Source organism: Pan troglodytes, chromosome 9 (assembly GCF_028858775.2).
Source record: "Pan troglodytes isolate AG18354 chromosome 9, NHGRI_mPanTro3-v2.0_pri, whole genome shotgun sequence".
Classification (NCBI taxonomy): domain Eukaryota; kingdom Metazoa; phylum Chordata; class Mammalia; order Primates; family Hominidae; genus Pan; species Pan troglodytes.
In genome coordinates, this window is record NC_072407.2 from 10,568,771 (window position 1) to 10,592,261 (window position 23,491).

The 23,491-nt window shown below is 46.1% G+C and overlaps 1 protein-coding gene and 1 long non-coding RNA gene across 2 annotated transcripts; both read right to left on the reverse strand.

Moving 5' to 3' along the window:
* Nucleotides 1-6,377: 6,377 nt before the first annotated feature.
* Nucleotides 6,378-8,279, reverse strand: LOC134807231 (uncharacterized). The gene is made up of 2 exons (XR_010147122.1): nt 8,167-8,279; nt 6,378-6,564 (listed from the first exon to the last, which is right to left on the reverse strand). It is a non-coding gene; the product is annotated as an uncharacterized LOC134807231 (long non-coding RNA).
* A 2,706-nt stretch (nt 8,280-10,985) lies between these two features.
* On the reverse strand, nt 10,986-20,957 carry HPX (hemopexin). Its single transcript, XM_508255.8, has 10 exons — nt 20,824-20,957; nt 20,615-20,673; nt 20,421-20,492; nt 20,119-20,240; nt 18,314-18,467; nt 17,398-17,610; nt 17,004-17,135; nt 11,824-11,954; nt 11,578-11,740; nt 10,986-11,407 (listed from the first exon to the last, which is right to left on the reverse strand). The coding sequence occupies exons 1-10, from the start codon at nt 20,904-20,906 to the stop codon at nt 11,148-11,150; spliced, it is 1,389 nt and encodes a 462-aa protein (XP_508255.3). The 5' UTR covers nt 20,907-20,957; the 3' UTR covers nt 10,986-11,147.
* Nucleotides 20,958-23,491: the final 2,534 nt, after the last annotated feature.

Below are 23,491 nucleotides of genomic sequence, written 5' to 3' on the forward strand. Positions count from 1 at the left end.
TAGTACAGAACAAAATGAAAAGTCTCCCGTGTCTACCTCCCTCTACACAGACATGGCAACCATCCGATCTCTCAATCCCTTCCCCACCTTTCCCCCGCTTCTATTCCACAAAACCGCCATTGTCATCATGGCCCATTCCCAATGAGCTGCCGGGTACACCTCCCAGACGGGGCGGTGGCCGGGCAGAGGGGCTCCTCACTTACCAGTAGGGGCGGCCGGGCAGAGGTGCCCCTCATCTCCCGGACCGGGCGGCTGGCCGGGCGGGGGGCTGACCCCCCCACCTCCCTCTATTAGTCTTCTAAGGAGTTTCACTGGGGTGAAAAAGAACCCTCTTCAACACACACAACACAACACACATCCCACACTGGACACAACTCCATTCCATCCATTGCAATGAATGACACCAACTACTGGCTTCCCAAGCCAGAAGCTTCAAAGTCATCTTTGAATATACTTTTATTTTACTTGTGGTAAATATAAATGTTTTAACTTTTTATTATGGCAAATTTCCAATATATACTAAAGTAAACAGAACAATATAATGAACCCTCATATACCTATCATTCAGTTTCAACAATTATGGATTCACAACCAATAGTTTATAATGATTTGACAAATGCCTATGATATATGAACCATGTATCAGGTCCCAAGCCAGGCCCTAGGGATCTAAAGACGAGTCAGATTTGACTGCATCTCACCTGGAGGAGATGACATCTGACCTGGGTTCTTGAAAGATGAAGAAGAATTACCCAGAAGAACAAAAGTGTCCTCATTCATTCATTGATTCATTTTCTTTCATCAAATAATTACTATGTATGAGGTACTGTCCTTGGTGCTAGCAACAGGTCAAGAAACAAGATACAGTTCCGTCTCTCATACAGCTTGAAATTTAACAGGGGAAAGAGACATTAAATATGTAATTAGGAATGTGATGAGTGTCTTGAAGGAGATGTACCGGGAGCTATGTGAGTGGGCTTAATTTGGCCTGGGAAGTTTAGGAGGCTTTCATAGGAAGTGACAATTCAGTGAGGGAAAGGGATGAAGGAGCTAGAGGTCAGCCAGGAGAAGAGAAAAGTATTCCAAGTAGCAGGAGAAATACAGGAAGGTCAGTATGGGTGTTGATATAGTTTGGATATTTGTCCCTGATCAAATCTCATGTTGAATTGTAATCCCCAGTGCTGGAGGTGGGGTCTGGTGGGAGGTGTTCAGGTCATAGGGGTGGATCTCTCATGGCTTGGTGCTGTCTTCCCCATGATGAGTGAGTTCTTGTGAGATCCGGTTATTTAAAAGTGTGTGGCATGGCCAGGCGTGGCGGCTCAGGCCTGTAATCCCAGCACTTTGGGAGGCCAAGGTGGGCAGATCAACTTGAGGCCAGGAGTTCGAGACCAGCCTGATCCACATGGTGAAATCCCATCTCTATTAAAAACACAAAAAAATTAGCTAGGCATGGTGGCGGGCACCTGTAGTCCCAGCTACTTGGAAGGCTGAGGCAGGAGAATTACTTGAACCCAGGAGGCGGAGGCTGCAGTGAACTGAGATCACGCCACTGCACTCCAGCCTGGGCAGCAGAGTGAAACTCCATCTCAAATAAATAAATAAATAAATAAATAGTGTATGGCACCTCTCCCCCCACACTCTCTTGCTTCTGATCAGCCATGTGGGATGCCTGCTCCCACTTTGCTTTCTGCCATGAGTAAAAGCTTCCTGAGGACCCCCTGGAAGCCAAGCAGATGCTGGTGCTATGTTTCCTGTATAGCCTGCAGAACTGTGAGCCGATTAAACCTCTTTTCTTTTTTTTTTTTTTTTTTTTTTTTTTTTTTGAGACAGAGTCTCGCTCTGTCCCCCAGGCTGGAGTGCAGTGGCGCAATCTCAGCTCACTGCAACCTCCGCCTCCCGGGTTCACACCATTCTCCTGCCTCAGCCTCCCGAGTAGCTGGGACTACAGGCACCCACTGCCATGCCCAGCTCATTTTTTGTATTTTTAGTAGAGACGGGGTTTCACCGTGTTAGCCAGGATGGTCTCGATCTCCTGACCTCGTGATCCACCCGCCTTGGCCTCCCAAAGTGCTGGGATAACAGGCATAAGCCACCACACCTGGCCCTAAACCTCTTTTCTTTATAAATTACCCAGTCTCAAGTATTTATTTAAGCAACACAAGAACAGCCTAACAGGTGTGATAGTGGAGAATGGCATAAGATGAAATAGGAAGGTGGGAAAGTGCCAGATCAAGGAGGGCCTTATATGCTGAGCTAAGGGTTTGACCTTTATTTTAAGGGCAATGGAAAATCATGGAAGGGTTTGAAGCAGGAGAGGGGCATGTTCACACTCGCATTTTAGAAGATCGCCTTCAGCTCCTGAGGAAGAATAGATAGGAGGAAAGCAAAATTGGAAGAATGTAGACCAGTTAGGAAGCAAGAGACCAGGTTAAAGATGATGATGGCTTGGACTCTGGTGGTGGGACTAGGGATGGAGAAAATTGCATAGGTTTAATAAATATTCAAGAGGTAGAATTCCCAGAAATCAGTGATCAATTGGTTGATTAGCTATGGAATTGTAGATTTAAAAAATGACATCTAGATTTATTTTTGAGAAAATGAAAAAAAAAATCCAGAAGTATCACCCATTTACAGATAGCCCACCAAAATATTTGTCTTCCCAATCTCATTGAGCAGGAAGGCTGCAGTATTCAGGGAAATCTCTTCAGGTAAGAAGGACATAGATTGCATGATGAGGTTGAAGGGAGGACTCTTAATTAGCTAGGGATGCCCATGTGCAGTTCACATGGGCATCTTTTTCCTTATGTATTTGACCCGCAGGTGATCTTCCTGAATTCCTGATCTCCTCTGAGGTCTGCAAAGTCTCCTGACCAATGGGGAATCAACCTGTGCCTTTCACCCATCCTTTCCCTACTGTAATCTCTTCCCTCTTCTGATGCTTTCTATGGTGTAGGAGCAACCAATGAATAGCCTATGAGCCACCTCAAATGCTGCATTTGGTTCTGACCAATGTGGGTTCCTCTGAGGCAGCAGACTTTGAAAATTATTACCTTGGACCTATCAGGAAAAAATTGAATTATAAGCAAATCCATCTAGAGTCATTTACCAAGAGTAGTGGCTTTATGCTATTTGGTTTGGTAGTCTAGCTAATTAGAATTACTAGGCAGTTGGCACCCAAGTCACCTATATGAAAGTATAGAGCTTTCATCTCTATTAAAAGTAAAGACACTTCTGGAATGAAGGCAGCTTTATCCTCCACTATATATAAGTACTGCTTTGGTATTGTAATTTTTCTTATGATTGATCTGACACACCTCTTTTCTTCTTGATGGCGGTTTTCATTTGGAAAATCTATAAGGAATAAAGTCTTCCCACATGCTACATGAAGTGGAATTCCTAAGTCAAATTCAAGACCTGGCAAAAACTTTCTCAATCCAATACCCTTCTTCAACAGAACTATTCTTTTGTTTGTTTATTATGAAGAGATGGGGGTCTCACTATGTTGCCCCAGCAGGTCAGGAACTCCTGCACTCAAGCAATCTTCCCACTTTGGTCTCACAAAGTGCTGGGATTACAGGGGTGAGCAACAAAGCCTGGTTCAACAGGACTATTCCAACAACTACCTAGAAGAGTATAGAGTGAGAAGAGAAAAGGACTGAGAACTGAACTCTGGAATGCCAGTGTTTAGGAGCCAGCACAGAAAAAGACAGTCAAGAAGAAAGCTGAGAATTAGCAGAAGGGTAAGAGAAGGATCAGGAGAGAGTAATGTCATGGAAGAAATCCAAGAGAGGAAAGACTTTCAAGGGGGAAGAAGTGGTCAACAACATCAAATGCAGAAAAGATTTCCAATAAGGTCAAGGCAAAAAAAAAAAAAATGTATCCTTTGAATTTGGCAACATGGAGGTTATGGATCCCCATGATTTGATCTGTATTAGCAGAAAATGAAGGCAGAAGCCACAATGCAATGAATTGAGCAAATGGAAAATGAAGAAGTAGAACAAATAAGTGCAGAGCCCCCTTTTGAGAAATTTGGAAGAAAGAATAGACAGTAGCTGCAAAGGTATGTGAGATTCTCCTACGTGAATCCTTGAAACAAAAAAAGATTCAGTTTTTGCAGTATGGAGGTGCCCCAAAAAACTAAAAATAGAGCTACTATGTGATCCAGCAATCCCACTGGTGGGTATATATCCAAAGGAACTGAAATCAGTATGTTGAAGGGATAGCTACATGCTCATGTTTATTGTAGCATTATTTACAATATCCAAGACATGGAATCAACTTAAGTGTCCATCAATGGATGAATGGATAAAGAAAATGTGGTTATAGACACAATGGAATAGTGTTTCATCCTTTAAAAGTGGAGATATCCTGTATTTGTGACAACATGGATGAACCTGGAGGACCCTATGTTAAATGAAATAATCTAGACACAGAAAGACAAATGCTACATGATCTCATTTATATGTGGAATCTAATAAAGCTGAGCTCATAGAAGTAGACAGCAGAATGGTGGTTGCCAGGGGCATGGGGGTATGGGAGGGGCAGGGATGGAAGGGAATGGGGAGTTGTTGATCAAAGGGTACAGTGTTCCAGGTAGACAGGAGGAATAAGTTTCGAGATCTATTGAATAGCAAAAAGGCTAAAGTCAATAGCAATGTATTGTATATTTCAAAATAAGGAGAATAAATTTCAAATGTCTCACCATAAAAAATTATAGGTAGGGGAGGTGAGGGATATGTTAATTAGCTTAATTAATCTTTCCACATTGCATGCATATATCAAAACATCACATTGTACCCCATAAACGTATATTGTGATTTCCAATCAAAAATAGTATTACTAATAAAAAAGGAAATTGAAAAATAAAATGAAATTCTCTGGTAAAATGAATCAGGTAAAAGAAAATATTCTGTTTTGTCTTTTTAATAAAAAGATGGTAGAGACTTGAACATTGGGTGTAAACTACTAAAAGATATCAGTAGATATGATGAATTTGAAAAAAAAGAAAAAAGATGAGAGATCAGGAGATCCTGGAGGTGATGAGAGAGGGTTGGATCAAAGGCTCACGTAGGAAAATTGGACACCTTACCTTTACAGACTGAAGGGAGAGGGGTGAGGAGAGGGGTGCATGTAGGGCAAAAGGTGGGAGTAGTGTAGAGGTTGAGGTATTTAATACCTAGTGATATAAATTTTTTTTTTGAGATGGAGTCTTGCTCTGTTGCCCAGGCTGGAGTGCAGTGGTGCGGTCTTGGCTCACTGCAACCTCTGCCTCCCAGGTTCAAACGATTCTCCTGCCTCAGCCTCCTGAGTAGCTGGGATTAAAGGCGCCTGCCATCATGCCTGGCTAATTTTTGTATTTTTAGTGGAGACGGGGTTTCACCATGTTGGCCAGGCTGGTCTCGAACTGCTGAACTCGTGATTTGCCCACCAAAGTGATCTGGCCTCCCAAAGTGCTGGGATTACAGGAATGAGCCACCACGCCTGGCCAATATCAATACTTTTAAACTCTTTAGCTGAGGAAGAGAAGGAGGGTTGGATGGGGAACAAGAAAACCTTCACAAGATAAGTATTATCCCATCATGAACATCTGTTGTTGCCATTGTTATCTGCCCAGTAACCCTTCCACCTTTTATTGGTAATAGCACATCTGTTTTCTTGGGAGACCCATCCTCTCCCCACTCTTTGTCCATGTGGTTCAGATGGGAATCATCGTAGTCCCACAACCCACTTCAGTGGTACGTTCCTAACCCAGGACTGGCCTATCTAAGTTAAAGTGATCAATTCAGAGGTAGGCACATGACAAAATTTGAGCCAGTGAAAAATCAGATCCAGGAATTTTCCTGGAACTATTGGGCAAGAGGTGCTGATAGAACATAAGCCTGAGGGACAAGGTGCCACAAGGAAGGATGAACCTTCCTAAGAATGACGCTAACTCAAAGAAAGCAAAGCAAGGGATGGAGACAGGTGCCTAACAATATCAACTTAACCTGTAGATTTACCTTTTCCATGAAGTTGAAATCTGCCCATAGATTTTTTTAGCTCTTTAAATCAATAAATTCCCTTTTTGTTTACATCACTTTAAGTTGGAATTTTTTTTTTTTTTTCCCCACAGCATCTTGCTCTGTCGCCCAGGCTGGAGTACAGTGGCGCGATCTAGGCTCACTGCAACCTCTGCCTCCCAGGTTCAACTGATTCTCCTGCCTCAGTCTCCCAAGTAGCTGGGATTACAGATGCCTGCCACTACACCTGGCTAGTTTTTTGTATTTTTAGTAGAGACAGGTTTCATCGTGTTGGCCAGGCTGGTCTCAAACTCCTGACGTCAAGTGATACACCCGCCTCGGCCTCCCAAAGTGCAGGGATTACAGGCATGAGCCACTGTGCCAGCCTAAGTTGGGTTTTATTACATGCAACCAAGAGTTACAATGCATGTGAATACACGTAGCAGATATTGTCTATTGGTGCTCATTCCCACATCCACTTTTCTATATCTTCTCTGCACCGCCAGGGCTGGAAATCTGAAAACCACATTTCTCAGACTCCCTTGTCAGCTTGGCTCCAATTAGGTCTGAAGGGAAGAGAAAGGAAAAAGCCCTTTTGTTTCTGGCAGTGCCTCTGGCACCATCAGCAGCAGTGGTTCCTGCCTAGTGAAAGTGGAGGTGGTTGCATAGCATCAGCAATACAAACCCCAATAGCATCAGTAGCTAGTGCAGATTCATGGGCTCCAGCTTCTTGATCTTTGGGTGATAACTTTCCTCCTATTTGTTCCTCTAAATCCAGATTAGTAGTAGCTTCCTGATTTTTGGGTAACTGCTTTCCCTGGTTATGTGTCTCCAAACCTTCTTGCAACTTTGTAACAAACTCCTTGCATTAAATCTCTCTCTACTTGGATATCTAGAGTGGTTTCTGTATTCTTATTGAACACTGATTGATACAACACACATTCTTATTTGCATATCATATATATCCACACACATAAGAAGCTGAGAGGTTAAATTTCTCAAATCTAAGCAGAAAGTGGCTTGCCTGGGTTTGGAGCTCAGACATGTCTGATTTTAAAGTTCTCAAACTTTCTCTGACCTACAGTTGGTTTTTGTTGTTGATTTTTTTTTTAATAGCTAGATGAAATAGAGGTTAAAGGGGGAAAAGAAATAAAAGTATTGTCAAGAAAGTTGTTCAAATAATTATTTTTTTAAAAAATAGAGACAGTTTTCCTTTGTCACCCAGGCTAGAATGCAGTGATGCAATTATATCTCACTGTGACCTCAAACTTTTGGGTTCAAGTGATCCTCCTGCCTCAGCCTCCTAAGTAGCTGGGACTACAGGCACATGCCACAACACCTTGCTAATTATTTTTATTGTTTGCAGAGACCAGAGTCTTGCTTTGTTTCCCAGGCTGGTCTCGAACTCCTGGCCTCAAGTGATCCTCCCAATTTGGCCTCCCAAAGCACTGGGATTTAGGCATAAGCCACTGCACCTGGCCCAGATAATCAATGTTGATGTTTAATCTGGGTGGGAGAAAAATAGCTTTTAGGGAATGGAAGACTGTGACAGTAACAAAGTCAAAGAGCAGGAATGTGGGAGTGAAGTGAGGAGGCAGAAGGATAAGGGGCTGCACTCACAAGAGAGATACTGGAATTTGAGGAATTTCTTCAACAGGTGGAGCAATTGTGAGTGATGAATAGGGTTAAAGTTTGGCCATAGTAATTGGGTAGCTGGTGTGGGGACATCAGTCTGCAAAGCCTTCAGCAACTGAGAGAACATAGGAGGCTGGTAGATGATGGCCATTGGAATAGTAGGGAGAATGATATGGCTTACATCCATGATGCTGAAGGAGAAGGCATTTAACAGCATGAAAAGGGGGAAAATGGTGCAGATGTGCTGATACAGCTTCCCATCCACTGGGGAAGCTACAGGGGAAGAAAGAGGGGCCCTGGGGTAGAGCCTGTTCTCAAGGCTGGAGGTAAAGAGGTAAAGACATAGAGATGTTTATACATGTAAACGATGTACGTGTACATGTTTGTACATGTAAAAGACATAGGGAAGCTTGTTAGCCATGGAGTATGACTCTGAAAAGGTACCATGGAAAATCAAGGAAGAAGAAGCATGATGACGAACCAGGAAAAGGGGCCATAGAGCAGTTTGGAAGTGAGATTCCTCTTTCTCTCACCTTCAGATCCAATCCATCAGCGAGTCCTATAGACCGTGTCTTCTCAATACTTTTTATCAGCCCACTACTCCACCATTGCCATGTGTCCAGGCGCCATGATCTACCAGATTAGCCACAGCATCAACCTCCACAATGGTCTGCCCACATCTGCTGGGGTTTTCTTTCACCTGGTATCCACCTGCAGCAATCAGAGAAATCTTTCTCAAATGTAAATCTCATCACCTCACTTTCTTCCTGTCTAAAATCCCTCAGTAGGTCTCTATTGCTCCCAAAATAGACAATATCCATGCTTCCTAGACTGCCATGGAAGGCCTCCTGTGAACTGGTATGTTCCTGTCTCCCTCTCCAGTCTCATCTCACCAGCCCCTCACACATCCCCTGTACTCCAGCCCTGTGGGGCTGGTTGCAGTTTGCACCCCTTGTTGTCCCTTCTCTCCTTTCCTCTGCTCATAATGCTCCCTGGTATGGTAATGTATAGTTGGCAGTGAATATATATTTACTAAAGGAATTGCATAAATTTTACTCATCTTTAAAAATTGAACTAAGTGTTTATTATATACGAAGCCTTTCCTAACCCCTTCTTCATCCTAAGTATTGCTGGCTCCACTGTCCTTTGTATATTGAGTCTTCCGTCTTAGTATCTATCTCACTGTATTGCATTTACTTGATGCTTTTTCTGTGTTCCCCTCCTGACTGTGATAGAGCGGCAGATTCTTGAGGGTAGAATGGCATGCTGCTCTGCACATAGGTGATGCTAAGTGAATGAATGAAAGAAGTATAAGTTGGACCTTTTTATGGTCTGAATATTGGCATCTCCCCCAAATTCATATGTTGGAACCAAATGTCACTAATGTGATAGCATTAGGAGGGGGAGACTTTTGGAAGTGATTAAGTCACATGGGTTTCAACCTCATGGAAGGGATTAGTGTCCTTATAAAAGAGCCCAAAGGGAGCTGCTTGTCCCTTTTTCACCATGTGAGAACACAGCAAAAAGGTGCCATCTTTGAAGCAGAACAAGCACTCAGCAGACACTGAACCTGCTGGAGCCTTGATCTTGGACTTTCCAGCCTCCAGAATTGTGAACAATAAATTCCTATTGCTGATAGATTACCCACTCTAAGATATTCTCTTATAGCAGCCTAAATTGACTGAAACAAACCATTTCTGGGAGTTCCCTGGAGACAAGCTAGAGGATTCCCTGCAAGAGAACACGTGGGAGGAAAGGAGAAAGGGGAGACTTAGTACTCCCTGCCTCCGAAAACAAGAGAAAGTTAACCTTGGGTATCAGAGATGTTGGATAACTGTTTAGACACCTCTAGGCTCCCTGGCATGATGCAGCAGTGGTCCCAAGTGTAGTGCATGAACTTGATAAGGACCAGACCTGAAACTCTGTCCTTGTCTCCACCCCTTAGACTAGCAGCCAACCCTGTGAGGGTAGCCATCCAAGACACCATTAGGAATGAAAAGTAAAGCTCAAGGTGCTCCTAAGGAGTAGACCCACAACCCTGCTGCTTGGCCCCTAACCTCTGTTCTCAGCTCCAGTCAACTTCCTAGTTAGACCCTAATCTGAGACACTGTCCCCCAGCTCCCAGCCCTTTAGGCTGGAGCCACACTATAGCCTGGCCTCCCAGTACAAAGCCTTGTGTGACAGTCAGAGCTTGTTAGCTACTACTCTACCCATCAAAGTCCTACGGAGCAAATGGCTGACAGGTTGGGAGGGGCTGACTCCAGATCACATGAGGCCATGAGCCACAGTCTGGGTCTACGTCCAGAGCCCCTTCCCAAGACAGTTCAAGGGATGGGTTTGAGTCTATATTCATTGTCACTGGAAGGTGGGTGGCATTGTGTCTATTTTACAGGAAAGGAAAATGAGGCTAGGACATGGAAGCTCAGAATAAGGGCCCTCTGCTGGAAACTCAGGCTATTTTTTGAGCCTGAAACAAGCCAGCCTCCAACCTCAGCTGGGTTGTAAAGGCAGTGGAGGAATAGGGCCTTGTCTGAGACATAGCTACCTATAGTCTAGGCCCAATTCCCAGTTAAACAGCCGTCAGCAAATTTGGAACCCAAAGCCTTCACCAGTTTATGACCAGAAAATAACCAAGCACTGCAACCTCCTTGCCAGTGACATTTGCTGGTCTAGATGGTGCAGATACCCAGGAGGCTAATTGGGTAGGCCAGATCCTCTGTGCCAGCAAAGCTCCTGAGGCTCCAGCAAGACTCCCAGGGACTGTGTTCTGCAAATGTGCTTCATGGTGCCAGGTCCCTAAATCATTCTTTCTTCTCTCTCTCCAGCTTGCCTCTGACACACAGCTGGTGTATTTCTGTTTCCCCACTTCAACTTCATTCCACTTGTCATGCCTAACTCATGGCAACACAAGCCATGAGTGGTGTTACTTGAATCACCCAGAACCATAATTTGAGGTCCCCCAGATTGGACCTCCTACCCCACAACTCTGAGCCAATCCTCTTTGCACATGCATAGTTGCCCCAGGCCCTGTTGTTTCTGATGCCTTGCGGCTGGGTTGTGGCCATCTACCAGCAAGTTGAATCAGAGTCCTAGCTCCACCTCTTACTTGCTGTATAAACTCAGCTGTTCCTCTTCCGACTCTGGTTCTCTTTCCCCCCACTATGTGTAGATAGTCTGCAAAGAGCTAGTTTATGATCTGGACCTAAGAATCATCTGCGCAGAGATAGGTTTGCCCCTTAGTGCTCCCCTCCCTTGTTTCTCACAGCTTTGTTTGAGCTCGACACCCTCAAAGGAGAAGTGCTAACTTTTCAACTCAAAGAAAGAAGATTGTTTCACGACCAAGGTCCCTTGATTCAAGTGAAGAAGCAATCTGTCTTTATTATGAGAAACTGGGGAGGTGGGGCCAGGCCAGAGTCATGTCAGAAGGCCCCTCAGTGAGAAGCGAAGAAGCAATCTGTCTTTATTATGAGGAACTAGGAGGTGGGGCCAGGCCAGACTCATGTCAGAAGGCCCCTCAGTGAGTGCAGCCCAGGAGACTGGTCACATTCTGGGGTTGCGGAAGGGCCTTGGCTGCATTCAGTTTCTCCACATCACTGTAGCAGTACAAATTGGGACCATGGATGAGGTACAAGCCGGGACCATTGGCGGAACATGAGTTAGGGCCAAGGGACTTTTCCATACACAAGGCTCCGTCCACCTTCTCATGGGGCCAAGGAAGCTCTGTCCACGTGGCTTGGGCTCCTGACTTCAGGTCCAGCCACCACAGCCGCCGTCCTGGGGAGAAGGCACCAAACATAGCATGGCTTCCATGTCATGGGGATCCTGACCTAGGCCTTCTCATGCCCTGGGGATCCTGACCTAGGCCTTCTCATGCCCTGGTGGGGATCTATGCCACAGACAGGTAGCAGAACAAGCTGCCCTTTAAGCACCCAGAAGCCCCTCACCTGCCATGATATGGAGCCGAGAAGACCCAGGGCAGATAAAGGCCGCATCCACAGAGTCCAGGATAATCCCATGAGGGGTCCCGACTTCCTTCTCCAGCCGCTTCGGATAACCGCTTACTAGGGTATAGCCTCCCTTTGTCAGGAAGACATATACCTGGGTGCCCTGGAGGACAAAGGATGGTAATAAATACAGAGTTGGATATGCTTGTCCCAGTCTCTACCTCAAGCCTCTCCCCCAATACACACCTGGACCAGATAGAGTTTTTCTTCCCAGGAAAAGGCAGCATCCACTGCTGAAGGACCCTGGGGCCACTGATGAGCAATGGGCCAGCTATGCCAGCCATCCCGGCTGGTGTCCAGACGCCAGTAGTGGGTCCCTGTGGAATACCATAGGTTGCTCTAGGGCCGCTGGCAGAAGCCCAGGCAGAGAAGAGGCTAGTGATGAATGCAGAAATGAGTCATGAGAGGGACAGAATGCATCCAGAGGCCAAGATGGAAGAGGCCAGGTGAGAAGGAGAAATAGAGCAAGACTTGGTCAGCAATGTTGGGCACTGTGCCCTGGTTGAAACTGGAATCAGCAGGTGCCTGAAAGAAAGGCAAGTGTGGAAAACAGTGGCTAAGTTTCCAGGTAAGGCCAACATCATGGGGTTGGCGGGCACTCCCTAAGGATTTCAGGTGTTCATGTACAGAGATGCGGTTATAGATAATGAAATACAGTGTCCAGAACTTAAATAGGAAGCACCACTTCTACTGAATGTTCTCACTCTGGCTGTGTTCTCCAGTCTCTCCCTATGAGGTGGTGGAAGAGTGAGGGAGTAGCTGGGCTAGCACCCCATTTTTCTTCTCCTCTTTTCACAACAACTTATTAAGGAATTATCTAGGCTCCCATTTATCTTTTTTCCTCAGTCCTCTTCAATTACACTTCTGTTTCCCTCAACCATTGAAATTGTTCTTATCCAGGTTGCTAGTATTCTCCAGTTTGCCAAATCTCATGGTCAATTCTCTGTTCTCATCTGACCCTACCTCTCAGGAGCACTTGACTGCTCACTACTTCCTTCTCCTTTAAATGTCTTTTTTTGGAACTTGGCTTCTGTGACACCTGACTCTCCCAGTATTCCTCTTATCTTTTTTGACTACTCTTTTCTTCAACCTGATATCTAAATATTGGAATCCCCTACTTTGGGCCTCTTCTATTCTCTCTCTACCTTCACTTCCTTGGTAATCTCACCTAGTCCAGGGGCTTTAAATGCCATCTATATGCTGATGACTTCCAATCTGTTCTCGTCAGCTCTGACTGACCTCTCCTTTGAGGTTTAGGCTCCAAATCAGCTGCCTACGTGACATGCTTATGGGGTGCCAATAGGCACCCAAAACCTAATATGCCCAAACTGATTTCTGCCCCCCACCAACACACACACTCCCTAGTCTTTCCCAATTTTAGAAAACAAAACCACCAGCCACTCAGTTGCTGAGTCCACAAAAGCTGAGTCATTCTTGAAGCCTCTTTTCCCTTCCCTACTCTGACTGATATCATTCATTCATTCATTTATTTAGAGACGGAGTTTCACTCTTGTTCCCCAGGCTGGAGTGCAATGGTGCAATCTCGGCTCACTGCAACCTTCACCTCCCAGGTTCAAGCGATTCTCCTGCCTCAGCCTCCCAAGTAGGCTGAGATTACAGGCATGTGCCACCATTCCCAGCTAATTTTGTATTTTTAGTAGAGACGAGGTTTCACCATATTGTTCAAGCTGGTCTCGAACTCCTGACCTCAGGTGATCCACTCGCCTTGGCCTCCCAAAGTGCTAGGATTACAGGCGTGAGCCACCACACCCGGCCTATCTTAGCTATTAGTTAATGCTGTCAGCTCTACCTCCAAAATATATCATGGTGATTCCTCACCACCTCTGCTGCTATCATCCTAGTCCAAGCGGTCACCACCTCTAATTTGGACAACTGCACGAATTGCTAGCTGGATTCCTTGCTTACATGCTTGTACCTTTATAACTTACGTTCCGCAAAAAGTCAGAGTGATCTTTTATAAAAAATGAGTTAGAATCTATCACAGCCCTGCTCAAGACTTTCTGATGACTCCCTTTTATGGTTGAAAACCCTTACCAGGTCTAGGTAACCTGGCCACTGCCGTCCCTGCCCTTTCAAGTCACCCACCTGCTCTTTCTCTGTGTTCCAGCCTCACCAGGCTTCCTTCTTGATTCCTTGAAGTATGTGCTGCTCACCCTCCCTAAAATGCTTTTCCTCCAGCACATCGTGTGGTTAATTCCTTCTCATCACTGAAGTCTCAGCTCAAAAATCATTTCTTCAGAAGACAGCCCTCATTCTCCTCACCTCCATCCCACTATCCTGTCTTATTTTCTTTACAACCCTTAATATTACCTAAAATTATTCTCTTTCTTCCTTTCTCTTTCTTATTGTCCTCTCTCACTTTAGCAGAGCCTGTCAGGGCAGGCATCTTGTCTGCCATGTTGACTACTGTATCTCAGTGCCTAGGACAATGCCCACTTCTTATCAGATGCTCAACAAATATTTGTTGAGTAAATACCTAGTGTTCTTGCTGCTACCACAAGTTCTCTTATTAGCCGTGTACTGAGTATACAGCGGTGACTGACATATCCACCTCCCCTGGGAGGTTTCCCACTGAAATTACCCTGCTCAGGAACCATATTTATTTTATTTTATTTATTTATTTTTTGAGACAGGGTCTCAATCTGTCACCCAGGCTGGATTGCAGAGGCACAGTCACGATTCACTGCAATCTCTGCCTCCCACACTCGAGCAATCCTCCCACCTCAGCCTCCTGAACAGCTGGGACTACCGGTGCATGCCACCACACCTGGCTAATTTTTTGTATTTTTAGTAGAGATGAGATTTCCCCATGTTGCCCAGGCTGGTCTAGAACTCCTGGACTCAAGTGATCTGCCCCCCTCGGCCTCCCACAGTGCTGGGATTATAGGCATGAGCCACCACACCTGGCCCAGGGGCCCTATTTTGAGAACCAGAGCTATGCTGCTTTGTGCAATGAAGTAAATGATGAGTTCCCAACCCATTAATGTAGCCAATACATAGGCTGGCAATCAACCACTTTAATGTGGTGTGGTCTGAAAATATGGACTGGGCCATTCAGATTCCCTCTCTGGAAATCTTACTAGGAAAAAAGAGCAACTGAGGGAGGTATCAGTTGGAACTGAGACTGAAAGATCATGAAGTAGTGAGAAAGTGGAGAGAACATGATGGTCCACGTGCAAGCCAAAGTTGTGAAGAAGCAAAGAGAATAGATAAAAACCTATGAGGGGCCAGGCGTGGTTGCTCATGCCTGTAATCCTAGCACTTTGGGAGGCCGAGGCAGGCGGATCACCTGAGGTCAGGAGTTCGAGACCAGCCTGGCCAACATGGTGAAACCCTATCTCTACTAAAAATACAAAAATTAAATTAATAAATAGTACATTGTCACCCCCCCCAAAAAATACAAAAATTAGCCAGGCATGGTGGTATGCGCCTGTAGTCCCAGCTATACGGGAGGCTGAGGCAGGAGGATCGCTTGAACCCAGGAGGCAGAGGTTGCAGTGAACCAAGATTGCGCCATTGCACTCCAGCCTGGGTGACAGAGTGAGACTCCATCTCAAACAACAGCAACAACAACAAAACTATGAGTCAGAGAAAGAAAAATTTACCAGTGAGAGGGGAGGGACTGCCCCATGCTGTAGCTGGGTCATGTTGGTGTTTTTACCAAAATAGTGCATTCTCACCTCAGCTAGGTATATATATATATATATGGGTTTTTGTTTGTTTTTTTGTTTGTTTGTTTGTTTCTTTTTTTTGTTGTTGTTGTTGTTGTTGTTGTTGTTTTTGAGACATGGTCTCACTCTGTCACCCAGGCTGGAGTGCAGTAGCATGATCATGGCTCACTGAAGCCTCGACCTTCCGGGCTCAGCCTCTGAAGTAGATGGGACTATAGGAACGCACTACCACACCCGACTAATTTTTATATTTTTTGTAGAGATGAGGTTTTGCCATGTTGCCCAGGCTGGTCTCAAACTCCTAGGCTCAAGCCGCTCAAGCAATCCACCTGCCTCAGCCTCCCAAAGTACTAGGATTACAGGCGTGAGTCACCACACCCGGCCTGGTTATTTTTAATATAAGGTGTTCTCTCCATGCTGTGTGCTCTCTCAACAGCTATGGAACATATATGACATTTTTCATTTAGGAGTTCGGTAGCATTCTCATTATGGCCACATGGCCTTGAAGTTCTGTGATCTCTAGATGGCTTGGTGTCTCTCTCTATTTCTGTGTGTTTCCTGTGGCCCTGTTTTCACAATCTCTCACTCACTCTCTCTCTCTTTCTGAATTCCACTTTGTCTGTGTGTCCTCCCAATGGGCTCCCACCATGGCTGTGTGTTCTCTTGATACTTATGTGTTCTTACTATGGCATATGTTCTCAGTTTAATGTTGTATTTTCACTACAGGTGTGTGTTTCATCTTAGCTGTATGTTCTTATTATAGTGTGCAATCCTGCTGTGGAGATTTGCTCTCCATGTGGTGATGTATTTTTCAACAGAACTTGATAGTCATAACTGGTCAAATTTGTCCAAGGGTCAGGAGCCAAAAAAATTTTGTGTGAAAAAAATATTTTCACGATTTTATATTCTTACCACTGTCCTAATTATACATATATCTCAGGTTGGATGTGATGTGGTTGCTCACTCCTCTTGGGGATATTCTCAACTGTGCAGCATGACTATTTACTGCCTGACTGAACTCAGAACAGCCCTAGGTATTATTAGATGGCTTTTACCAATTGATGCCACGGGTCAAGGGAGGGGTATCTCCATTGGCTACTCAGAGGAGAAACCTCCAGAGGCTAGTGAAGCCAGCCTCTAAAGGTCTAAAGTACCCAACACTTCTCAGCTGGTTCTCGGCAATGAGAACATCTCATCCCCAGGCAGTGCTATGCCCAGGGGTCTGGACATAGGAACCAGGAACCTGAAACAAGATGGAGTTCTGAGGATAAATCGGGGGGAGCCAGAGGACTCAGAAAGATATGCAAGAACAAAGGGAGGCAAGGAGGTACAGAGACACATAGAGGTCCAGGGAGCAAGGGAGAGCCAGAGGGCTCAGCAGGGCATTGAGCAAGGAGAACACAAGGAGTCATAGGGGCCCAGAGAGGTCCACAGGGGGCACAGCCATGGGAGTAGATAGTAGACAGGTAGATGAAGTTAGGGGCTTGGGCCATGACAGACAAGATTGAGAAATATGCCTCAGAGATGAGGGATGCAGAAGGGCATGCAGAAGGATGGGAACAGAGGGGACAAAATAAGTGACACAGTGATGACAATGGAGAAATGTGTCAAGGATGGGAGATACAAGTAAAAGAGATGTGAGAGCACATTGGGGGAGTTGGGGGCATCTCTCACCACTGAAGGCATAGGTGGCACCATGGTTGTCAGACGTCAGTGCAGACAAGACTAGATGTGGGCTACAGCGCATATACTCAGGGCCATGGTGGGTACTGTTCCCATGGCCAGTCCCATTCCTGTGTCCATGGCCTGGAGAGAGAAATGGGTGAGGAGAACACAGAAGGAGGCCAGAGGTCAGAGTGAGGTCCAAGGTAGAAGAGATGGCTGGGGTTAGTGGGGTGTGGGTTTCCCCATATGAGGGCAATGGGAAAATCCAGAATGGAAATGGGGCTAGATTAAGGGCCAAGGTGTCGCAACACAGAGTTAAAGTGAGAGCTAGGACACGTGAGATCCACAAGCTCAGGGAAAGTGGATGAATTCTGACAGGTCTCAAGTGCTAGGGCTTTCTCACCTCTGCCAGGGCAGGGCATGAAGTAGTCTCGGACATCCCGCGGGTACCTGGGAGGCACCTCTCCCCTGACAGGGTCGAAGCGCAGGAATTGGTTACCCTGGAAGCAGTAGTAGCGGCCCAGCCATCTCAGGGCAGAGGAGCAGTTCCCAACAGCTGGCCAGGAACGCTCCTTCATGGTTCCCGTAGCCAAGTCCCAGAACCACTCGCGGTCACCTTTGTCCAATCAATCAACAGGTATTTGGTGAGACCGGGTTATGCCCTCCTTTGTGCTTTCTCTGGGTCCCAGGATGGGCCAGATAATGGTACTGACCACATGGAGCTCACTGCCATCAGAGAGATGGCTAAAGGAGGGTGATCATACACCAAAATTCAGCAGCAAAACACACAGGATCAGCTCAGCAAAGGCAGTGGGGAGAGTCTGGGAAAACTTCCCAGGGAAGATGATACTTAAAGTGAAATCTGAAGTAGGAATTAAAAGGCACACAAGGAGAGATGGAACCCCAGAGAGAGGAAAGATTCCAAAGCATGGAGCAAACTGAGTGTACAGAGAATAGCATAGGGTTTCTGGAGCTTAGTGTTAAGGTAAAGGTATAATAAAAGTCAAAGCTGAAGGGCCAATAGGGATTTGGCCATGGAGAGACTTGTATGTAAGACTAAAGAGGGTAGATTTGTCCTAAGGGTCATGGGGAACAATGAGGGACTATTCACACAGAATTACACACAGTTGCCTTCACCAGAATGACTTCCTCTCCTTCCCTCACGTGACCTCTAGACCATACGTGGCTTCTCTATTTCCCTTCCTTAAAAAGCCACATAGTGGCTCCACCACCACCATCACTACCACTATCACCATCACTACTGGCATCACTACCAACCCACCACTACTCCAGGTTCTTGGATTCCAGCCTGGACTGACCTTGGAAGAAGAGGACGCCTTCAGCTTGACATTCTCCACGATGACATTCCACAGCTGCATCCAGTGGGGATGGGATTCCAGGAAATTCATCTTGGAGCAACTTTGGGTATCCTTTCTCCTTCTTTTCAGGAGGGTATACCCAGACTTTGTCCCCCTGCATTCAAAAGTACTCTCTTTTTGACTGTGCATCCCCAGATACTGCCACTCTGCATTTACACACATTTTTTATCTACTGTGCTTATACGATATCCTCCTGTGGCCCTACACATTCTCAGTCCATCTGTGGACAACAATGTGCTGTCCTTTTGCACATTACACACTCTCAGTTTGTGCAAATCCAGTCACTATTACTATAACACACACACCTCTAGCTCTGTACCCAGACACTCCTGTGGCACATTTATCTGCAACACTATCAGTGTTGACAAACATATCCACAAATGTTCATCCTGCAATCATCCATACGTTATTTCTTCATTCATTTCTTCATTTATTTATTCATTCATTCATTCAAGAAACAGTCACTGAATAACTACTATATGCCAGGCATTGTGAGAGGCACTGAGGATGACAAGACTCTGTCTTTCACTTCAGGAAGTTCACTGTACAAAAGCAGAAAGGACTCCTACAATCCTAGCCATGCAACTACCAAGGTGTAGTGTAAAGAGTGCACTGAGAATATAGACAGAGTGCCTAAGTCTGCCTAGAGAAGTTGTGGAAGGTTTCACACCAAAGAGGAAGCATTGGGCCCAAGAGCTGAAAAATCAGCAGGAATTTTCTAGGTTGACAAGTGAGGAAAGGGTGTTACCAGCAGAGGGAGCAGCATGCAGAGCCCAAACATGAGGAAGCAGTGTGCTCCAACCTCATGTAGATTCGTATGGCTGGCACACAGTGAATGTGGCAGGGGAGGAGATAAACCTGAGAAGATAACCAAGGCCCAGATCATGAGACCCTGGGTGCACTTGGTTTGTAGTAATCAGGCACATTTTGGGGTCATTTACTGAAACAGGAAACACAGGAGGAAAGGTTGGTTTGTAAAGAAGATGCAAAGCTTAGTTTGGGGGATGCTGAATTTTAGGTGCCTGTAGAACATATAATTGGAAAGAGATGTCTGGAGCTCAGAAAGTAGATCTAGATCCAGTGTCCACAGCATAGATATTCCTCAGAGCCAAGGTGATGGTTGAGATCACTGAGGGAAGGTATATGGAAAGGCTAGGATGGATCCCCAAGGAACATTAGGGAACTGGTTGAGATAGAATGAGACATTTGAGAAGAGAGAGAAAAGAGGCAGGAGGGAAAACAAAGCCGACAGTCAGGACTTCCCCAACCACACAGCACCTTTGGCAAGGTAGGAAAAGGCACCCCTTCCTCTGAGCAGACATAGCCTGGGTCACATGGGACTTGGTGAGCACAGCAGACTGGATTTCATGCTCCACATGCTCTTCTAGCCAGGTGCCATTGTGTTGGGAACAACTTGCCTTGCCCTATGAAGAGGACTTGATACAGGGTCATGGAAGGCGAGGGAAGAAATTGCCAGAGAAAAAAAGCATGGCCAGCAGTGTGAGGTACAGAAGAGTGGTGTAGAACTAAGACTAGGACTGAAGAACAGCCACTGGATGGTGCACCTGCCAGGCCCACATGCATGCACACTCCCTTAGCCCAAGCTTTTACAGGAAAGGAGGGCACATGGGAAAGAAATCTGCTACCTATTGCTATGGGCTCCATGCCAAGGCCATTTGGGGGAAGGGTCCCCAGTGTCGATTCCAGCCCTTTCCAGCCTGGCCCTGATTTTGGCCCAGCAGTACCTTGATCAGAAAGACACTGTTGTGACCTTGACGGAATGCAGCATCCACAGGGCTGGGGAAATTCTTCCATCTCTCCGAGATTAACTCCCGGTCCCATTTGTGACTCTTCCACACAAACTCCCCTGAAAAAACCCACACTCACTGAGGGGCCCAGTGAGAAACCTTTGACCTACTGAGATAGCTTGAGAGAAGCTGTCAATGATACCATCAGATAATTCCTAAGACCTCCCACAGACAGGGACACCCTTTGTGAAGGAGAGTAAGTCTAAGGTCCTAAACGCCCTAACCTCAGTCCCTCCTACCTTTAAAAAACAGCATGGTTCCATTGTCATCCAGGGTGGTAGCATCAAAGCTCCAGCCATCTGAGCAGCGTTCTGGGGTGGAGGTAGGGAGATGGCAAAGTAAAAAACAAAACAAAACAAAAAAAAAACAGAAGGTGATAAAATGCAGAGACACAACCAGACAGATAGACAGACTTAGGGAGTCAGGGCCTCACCAGTCACATCTGGGTCTGGCTTGGTCTCGCCTTCAGCAACATTCCCATGGGCACTAGTCCTAGGGAGAACAAAATAGTTATCTTGATCCATTGGGACCGATCCCTTTCCCATAGCCCCTGACCCCAAATTTGACCAAGGCCTAAAAACTGGCCCTACCTTACCCTAGCCCAGAACTCAATCCTTCACTTCTAGTCCCAGCTTTACTCACGGAGGAAGAGGGTTGGCAATGGCCAGAGACCAGCATAGGCTCCACAACCCCAGTGCAACGGGTGCTCCCAGTACCCTAGCCATGCTGAGCTGCAGAGGCCACAGGACAGCTCTGGGTGACCAGTTGAACTCCCTATATAGAGTTGGCAGCAGCACCACCCCCACCTCCAACTCTACTGGGAATGTGCTGTCTCCCAGGACTAAGCCAATATTGGCTGATTACATCACTGCAAATAAGGTCAGGGTCTGGACAGAAATCTGAATCCAAGACTCCTTTTTCCCGGCAGCTGCCCCCCAACCCCCTTCAGCAATTTTCAAGCAGTAACTGGGCTACACTGCTGACGTCCAGCTGTGACTCTCACACTGGCAATGGGTCCAGGCGTCCATAAGTCAGGGAAGTGAGTAGACTGAGGATCACCTTTTGTGATTGAGTTTATCTCTACAGTGGGGCAGGTGAGAAAAGGAGGGAACTAATATTGCTGTGTACTGTGTCAAGCCCTGCTCTAAGGCAGCTAGAGACAGCAATACTTACTACTTTTAGTAACCACACACACAGATAAACTTACTTAGAAATACTCAGAGGACAGCTTTTTCCAAGCTTCATCAGGGACCTTTCTGGGGCATGCCCAAGCCTCTTCAGCTTTACCCTTGGGCTAGTGAGTCTGGGGACAATAATGTCTCACTGTTGTCAAATGTCCAAGCCCCATGCCCAGCCTCTCGCCTTCCCTGACTGGCAAAGGGCTTTGCAAAAAGTGCCTGGAAGTGAAGGGTTGACAGTAATGAGGCAGAAACAGGAGGTGTCTCTCTTCCAGAGAGCACCACCACTACTAGTAATTAGTCTTTCTTGGTAGTTTCCACCTTGGGGGAAAAGCTTTATTTAACCAACCCAGAACAAATAGAACTGTAACTGGAATTTCACAATATTTATAGCTGACTCCTGCTTAAATGCTACCTTCTCAATGAAGCCTTTCTTGACCACCTTATCTAGCCATTTCAGACCCTTGCTTGTTTTATTTTACTTACTAAAACTTGAAATTCTTTCATCTGTCTACTTATTTGGTGATGGTTGTTGTTGCTTTGCTTTGTTTTGCCTGTCTTGTTTACCATTATATATCCCTGACTCCTAAAATAGTGCCTGGCATATAAGAGTTGTTCCAGAAATATTTGTTGAATGAAAAAAATGCAAAAATGCATTTCAAGTACTGAGTAGTGTTGCTAGTGTTGCAGCCAAATTTCTGACAATTTCCCCGCCTCTAGGGTAGGAAAATATTAGGAATTGGGGGTAGGTTATGGTAGTAGGCATAATGAGATCTAGGAGTCACAGACGCCCTTTATCTGACAGTCCTGTTTCTCTCTCCAGTGTCTCAGCCCCACATCCATCTCTTCCTGGGATCTCACCTGCTATCCTCAGTACTTCCTGGGCCCACTCCCAAAGCTGCCCCATTTCTATGTGAGATTTGCCCAGTGAGTCAGAAAAGAATTATGGGCAGACTCAGCTATGGGCCAGGATGAAGTTCCAGGACCCCTGCTCCCTAGCCAAGGCTGAAAGGGCCCTGATCCCTCACAGATGGCTCCAGACCCCTGACAGTCCCATATATAATCTTACCAAAAGTCTCAGATCCCTTTTCTACTCTGCGAAGTTTCCTTCCAACAGGAAAACACATATTCCGGAACTTCTGGAACAACATGTCACCAGGCCTCTGCCATCAGGCTCAATGTCCTCTCCTGACTTACGAATGAAAATGTGCTGTGAACATCATTCCCTCCTCATAGGTCAGTGGGCAAGGCTGGACTCTCTGAGTCCTTGGCAGCCTGGGCAATGCCATCACTGCTACAGCCAATGTCTCATACTCACCTTCTCCCCATTGCAGGGCATGTCTTCTTTCTGGGTGTTGGGCAATGGGAGCCACTATTCTAAGGCTCCCCCTCACCTTTTCTTTCCCTCTCAGCCTCTGAAACCTTATATTCTCCCTCCTGAGCACCCCATGATCCTCCATCAGGAATTTCCTCAACAACTTGTCTTCAGCTGTCAGAACCCTGTCTGAATCCTACAGATTTTGCTGGGCCTGCCTGGGGAGAGGGAAGCTTTCACCCCAAGAAACAAACACCCCACAGAAAACCCATAGTGAGAGTCTTCAATAGTCCTATTAGCATGGCCTTGCACTGACTTGCCAGTCCAAGGGTGCAGTCTCCTTCTGGCCTAACAGGGCTGTCTGAGGGCATACAGCACATATACTGGATGATCATTTTTCAGCTTGACCCCTTCCCCACACACCTGGTGTGGTCCCCCTCACAGCACCCCTGGATCCATCTATCCCAGAATACTACTTTATGGTCCCTTTTCCCTGTTGCTTCCTAATTCACATGTGTACCCGAGAATGGCTTAGAAACCATTACTGGATCCTCCTGCTCCACCCAGGGACTAGGCCAGCAGAGTCATCTGCACTGCAGGCAGTCCAGGTCGAAGTTCAAGTTTTGGGCAGGAGTTGAAAATAGAACATTGTACACATTTGGGAACCCAGGGCTGTGGATATGTTGGCCACCCTGGTGTTGGTCACAGGGTACAAGCCAAGACTTCTCAGGGTAGTCAAGACTCAGCAGCCTTGCTTCTCTTCCCCTCACTACAGGAGGCCCCTTCTGTGGGTCCTGGGTCCTTCCCAGGCTTCCTG

Bases quoted from the DNA above. Each gene is read 5' to 3' on its own strand.
- HPX (XM_508255.8), bottom strand. From the start codon at position 20,906: ATGGCTAGGGTACTGGGAGCACCCGTTGCACTGGGGTTGTGGAGCCTA. The intron at 20,493-20,614 runs GTGAGGCCCTGA...CCTCCACCCCAG, and splicing joins GCCAGACCCAGATGTGACTG to AACGCTGCTCAGATGGCTGG. The intron at 17,136-17,397 runs GTGAGAAAGCCC...TTCTCTCTCCAG, and splicing joins CATGCCCTGCCCTGGCAGAG to GCCATGGACACAGGAATGGG.